Source organism: Electrophorus electricus, chromosome 8 (genome assembly GCF_041902795.1).
Source record: "Electrophorus electricus isolate QZ-2024a chromosome 8, ASM4190279v1, whole genome shotgun sequence".
Classification (NCBI taxonomy): domain Eukaryota; kingdom Metazoa; phylum Chordata; class Actinopteri; order Gymnotiformes; family Gymnotidae; genus Electrophorus; species Electrophorus electricus.
In genome coordinates, this window is record NC_137504.1 from 24,005,692 (window position 1) to 24,011,439 (window position 5,748).

Below are 5,748 nucleotides of genomic sequence, written 5' to 3' on the forward strand. Positions count from 1 at the left end.
GCTCGTAGAAACTAATGTGTGTGTGTGTGTGTGTGTGTGTGTGTGTGTGTGTGTGTGTGTATGCGTTAGGTATTAAGGAGGAGCTACCTGTCTTTACTGCTGTGGTAACCTCACCAGGTGGGACAGAATGTTTCATACAACAGTAGCCACACCTTTACCTCCACAACACACACCCACTTACACTCACACACACATTCATACACTCAAATGTTCATGCAGGTACATTAATATGTACACAAGTACAAAAAAGTACATTATAAAATATATTATGAAACAAAAATATTATGGAAAGGGTGAAACTGAGATTAAAATTTAAAATACTGCTTGGTTTGAAACCATTTTAAACAAAATAAACATTGTCTTTTGTGTTTGTAATTTAATTAATGACTTGTGTCTAGTTTTCCTTCTGTTTTTGTTACGGAATTGAATTAAGACAATCATTTTACCAACTTTGGACAGATTGGCTCATAAGGCTAATTCACCCTTTGGCTGACAGGAAGGACAAAAAGTCATTAAATCTTTTAATCTGAATCATTTGTATTCTCCATTACCAGCACCCACAATGGGGTGACACAATGCACCCATGAAAAAAACACACACACAGTACCTGCATTTTTCTAGGGTTGTTTTTGTTGTTGTTGTTATTTGTTTCATTTGTTTTGTCTACCTCTGCTCTACAATAAGATGTATCTATTCCAATCCTGGAACCTCTGGAAATGTCATAATTAACCCAAACATCTCTGTAAATCTAGCCATGTGCCTCAGGAAAGGTACTGCGGTCTTCTTTCCTAATTTATTTTTGCTCATTCAGGTTTTGATTTTTGAATTTCGTGAGTTTCTTTCCAAGGCACATACACATCCTTGTAAAATTTGGATAACTGATCCAGTTTTAGACATTTTTTTCATGTTTGCATATTATAAAGTAGTAATTAAAGACATAAATCTGGCAAGTAATTAATTTATTCATACTTGAGTTACATTGCCTATAATATATGTCTGTGAAATATATATATTTTATTCGTTCTTGTAAGAAAGTAAGAATATGAGAGAATCGTGTTCTTAAAGTCATTCTGGTTCTGTATCAGATTCAGTATCGATATTAGGATTAATTTTCTAACACGAGGCTTGTGTGTGAGAACCCGTTAATGTTTATGTGCTGAGTTTGCAGGTGAGCGCAGAAACTTTTCTTTTCCAAAGCGCCTCCCCCTCCCCCCGGTCTCTAAATTCACCGCGCCCCTTCTTTAGAGATGTTAATGCGCGTGTTGGAAGGAGAGCGGTTGGAGGCGGACAGTGATGAAACCTTCTAATCACTCAGCAGTGGCAGAGTTGGAGGCAAGACGCAACTTTCAGTCCGGACACTTTGTCACTTCAACTGTTCCTCGAGGACGCTAAAGCAATTTCAGTGGCATTTCTCCTTATTATTTCACTGGCCGTTGACAATTTCAAGTAGGTCTGAAATGTACTTGATATGAAGTAACTTTTTTTTTCGAGTAAATCTGAATTTGGTAGATGCTTTTTCGAACATTTCGTGTAGGTATTATAGGTATTTTCTCATAATCACGAGGTTTCAATCGATTCAGACACAGTGGTGATATCCGAATCGCTCGTTTCGTGGCTAATATGTACAGCATGCTGGAGCACGATATGAAACCTTCGGTGCCCACGCACCAACCCGGGCAAGGGATGGCCCCATTAAACGCGGGGGTGCACGGAGTAAGTCACGGAGGATCCAAGCAAGTGGTCAACAACCAAAAGAGCACTGATCCGATGGACAAAGTTAAAAGACCTATGAATGCGTTTATGGTGTGGTCTCGGGGTCAAAGACGCAAAATGGCTCAGGAAAACCCCAAAATGCACAACTCGGAAATCAGCAAGCGCCTCGGCGCGGAGTGGAAACTCCTGACGGACGCGGAGAAGAGGCCGTTTATCGATGAGGCCAAGCGGCTTCGTGCCCTGCACATGAAGGAGTACCCCGACTACAAATACAAACCTCGACGCAAGAACAAACCGGTGTTGAAGAAAGACAATCCGGCTGCCAAGTACCCGCTGTCCGCTGGAAACCTGTTGGCAGCGGCTGCCGTTCAGGGACCCGGAGGAAGCCCGAGAATGGACAGTTATGGATGGGGTCCAACAGGAGGTTATGCCGGCATGCAGACTGATGCATTGGGCTACAGTCAGCAACTGCCCCGCTATGACCTCTCAGCTCTACAATATCCATCCGCCATGGCAACGGCACAAACCTACATGAATGGCGCAAACTCATACAGGTGAGTTACATTGTGCGGAATGTAGCGAAATATGTGACAGACTGCGTTCATTATAAAACTCACAACCACAGTCTCGACTGAAGAAGGAATAAAGTAGACTGCGAATGTAAATTACCGCTAATATGTCAAATCAATCTACAAACTATATTGGCAGATTTAGATCTAGAACAGTTAATGCTAATGTTTGATCGTCGTATACTGCAGCTTATTCTATGTGCAAATAACAATTTCTCTACCATTCCTTCCCTCTCCCCTTTCTTTCTGTAGCCCTATGTCTTATGGCAGTTCACCACAGCAGCCAAGCCCTGTAATGTCCATGGTGAAACCGGACCAGGTGTCCCATTCCCCTACCGGGGGCCCTAACCACCAGCGCGGGCCCCTACAGGGTGACCTGAGGGATATGATCAGCATGTACATTCCTGGCGGTGACACCGGTGACGCAGCTGCCGCGGCTGCACAGAGGGGTTACACCAACATCCAGCAGCATTACCTCACAGGCACGACGCCACTCACACACATCTGAACGGCATGCTGCCCTGGCCAGGCAGGTGGCTGAGAGATGGCCAGTACAGAGGGTCATGTGACTTGATAAGCCCTGACTTGATTGGATGAAGGCCGAGGGAAGGCTGTTTGATTGGTGGATGAGGAGGAGGGTGTGTGGAGATAGGTTAAATTGGATGTAGCGAACAAGGCAACCCTCTGACATCACCATGTCCTAATCTAAGTTTTCCATCAGTATTTTTGCTTGGAGTATGTAGGTGGATGCCGACAGCATCACCCTGAGTTGTTCACAGGTGGCCTTTCTGTTAAATGACCAACGCATACTCAGTAGTTATTGATTGGTCACTGGAGAATGGGATAACATCTTGATTGGTAAACTGTTGCTCATTTGCATAGTTTGACATTAGAACAACATCACAAGCTTATGGTTTAAAGATGAAATGTGAAATGTTTCAGTAAGAGAAAACTTTTTAAAGAGAAGGCTAAAGGAGTGAGCAGGTTAAGATAAGGGCACCTGAGCTCATCTGCTGCTGCTTTCATAGGGTCCAGTCAACCCTCAAATACCACTGCTGAAGGTTTGCTTTCAGAGGTCTTTAATTCTAAAAAAAAAAAACTATTGCTGCTTCTAGTCATATTTAGATAGCCCAAGGTTTAAAACGCTGGATGATTTAGGAAATAATTTGAATACTTTTATACAATAGTGCACATGCAGTGGTTAAGGGGATACACACATCGTGCAACAACTGTCCTAGTGCATTCAGAAGTAAAACATTAATACAAATATCCCTAGCAGAGGGGTTTTGCTGTATTTTCTACTGAACCAGGCCTTTGGGCCTAACTCTCTTCTCCTTTGAGAGAGATATGTTGTGATTGTTTAAAAAAGGTCTTGAAGAACGTTTGTTCGTTTTAAAGACTTAACTTTCTTAAGACACTGTTTGACTGAGAATGTACAGTTGTTAATTGTTTCTTTCTTTTGTGTTTTAAAGCCCTTATAGTAAGGGTAAATAATGTGTTATGTGACTTTTCAACCTTGATGGAAAAACAAACAAAAAACAAACACAAGTAATAAAGTATTTTATTATTTTTGTAACTTGAGTGAGTACTTCTTTTCATAATACGACTGTTTTTTCAGGATTATGGATAACAAAATCCATTTCACTTCCCTTTATAACGCTGTATCAAACCGCACTGTAGCGATTGCGTGTTTATTACTCTTGTGCACTGTCTGGCACGTCATTATTGGATTATCCTATAAAATGTCTATTTTTACTAAAATACGACATCCTAAACTGTTTAGCTCGAAAACAACTTGAAAAAATGAACAGCTCACTTTATTAGCGGAGTACACAGCCATAGCCTATATAATATACATATATTAAGGTTCAATAAAAAACGTAATAAACCCATCAGATTGTTGTAGCGCTATTCATTGCCAAATCGCGTATCCATTGTTAGGCTAAAAGTGTAATTTATTGAATTCAGAAGAATACATAGGCTGGACACTCATTTGCTTTTAAGTCGCTATAACCGATATTATAGCTAGCTAAAACACATCAGATTAGGCCAGTTAAGAAAACAATGCCTTAAAAGCCCACACTGAGCCGTCTACCCTGTAAGGTGCAAGCGGACACGGACTGAGATTGGCAGGAGTTGCACGGCCACGTGACCTCGTCTCCTAACTTCTAGAAGTGAACGATCGATTAAAACTGATAAAAGTTAGTAGGATCAAAACACAGAAGTTGGGTTGGAATATCCTTAAAAAAAACTTTGCCCGCTTTTTTTTTTCCTGGAGATAGAAAGCGAGCGGCTGCCCGGCACGTAATTGGCCGTTTCGAAGACGCATTGTCCGATGCTTTTGAGTACGCAGGTGCACACAGTAAAAGCGCGGAGTTCTCAGCGCCTCTTATACTCGCCTTTGTTCTGCTTTCTCTCGGTCTCCCACCGGGCAGAAAATTAGCGTTGCATTGAGTGCCTCGTCTCCCCTCTCTCTGCAGCGCAAGCTTAACCCTCTCGCGGCTCCGCGCTATTCTCATGGTAATAATGCAGTCAGGAGCGGCTAATCGGGGGCTCAGGGGAGGGAGGGATATGCTCGCGGGGGTAGAAAGAGTTTCTAAAGGGGGAAGGGAGTTATAAACACAAGCATTCACGTATATGGCCCAAAATATAGTCATCCAGATCAATAAACTGTATAACAGGAAGCGGGTGAGAGGAGACATCCAGGCGTCCTGCGCGTGTTTGCTGCCTAGGCCTACTGCGTCAAACAGTTTTTAACTGCGGCGATTTGCTCACTATAACAAATTCAGAGATAGGCCAGTGTAGTAAATAAAACCACTGTCTGTGGATCAGCAAGTGCCAAAGTTATAAACTCGTAAAGTTTCCTTCCATTAGTTTTGATGTCTTTTTTTTTTTTTTTTTTCAAATTGCCGGTTCTCATTTTAAGATCACAGTTCGACGTAAGAGACACCGGCGTAAGAGACATTTGAAATTTGTGATTTTAAAGTCTTATTTCTCAAATTCATCAGCAGGCAAACAGCAAATCTGCGAGAAGACTATGTGTGTGCGTACGTGTGTGTGTGGGTGGGGGTGTGTGTACATTTGAAGGGGGCAGAGTTGGAGGAAGGGGCCAGATTTTCTTCATGAAAGCATCGAATCTCCTAGCAACGAACAGAGGCTTCCACAGGTTGTCCCCTAGGCAACGGCAATCCCCCAAACTAACTCCAAAACTCCACCCCTCGTCCATACCAGTCACACAGAAAGACAAGAAAAGAGAAAAGACATTGAATGCATATAAACTCCTTTCCCTATCACTGGCCACTTCAAATAATAATAAAAATAGTGATATTAAAATCATGTACATAAAATCATGAGGCATACCTAACTTGACCAGTCCAATTAGGAACTATTAGTGACCCACTCCAACCTCCCACATTTCTCATTTCACACTACAACTCTGCGATAATTTGATTATATAGATGGAATG

At 42.1% G+C, this 5,748-nt stretch overlaps 1 protein-coding gene across 1 annotated transcript; it reads left to right on the plus strand.

Annotated features, from left to right (window-relative positions):
* Window positions 1–1,282: 1,282 nt before the first annotated feature.
* Window positions 1,283–3,858, plus strand: sox19a (SRY-box transcription factor 19a). Its single transcript, XM_026998430.3, has 2 exons — window positions 1,283–2,267; window positions 2,535–3,858. The coding sequence occupies exons 1-2, from the start codon at window positions 1,621–1,623 to the stop codon at window positions 2,788–2,790; spliced, it is 903 nt and encodes a 300-aa protein (XP_026854231.2). The 5' UTR covers window positions 1,283–1,620; the 3' UTR covers window positions 2,791–3,858.
* Window positions 3,859–5,748: the final 1,890 nt, after the last annotated feature.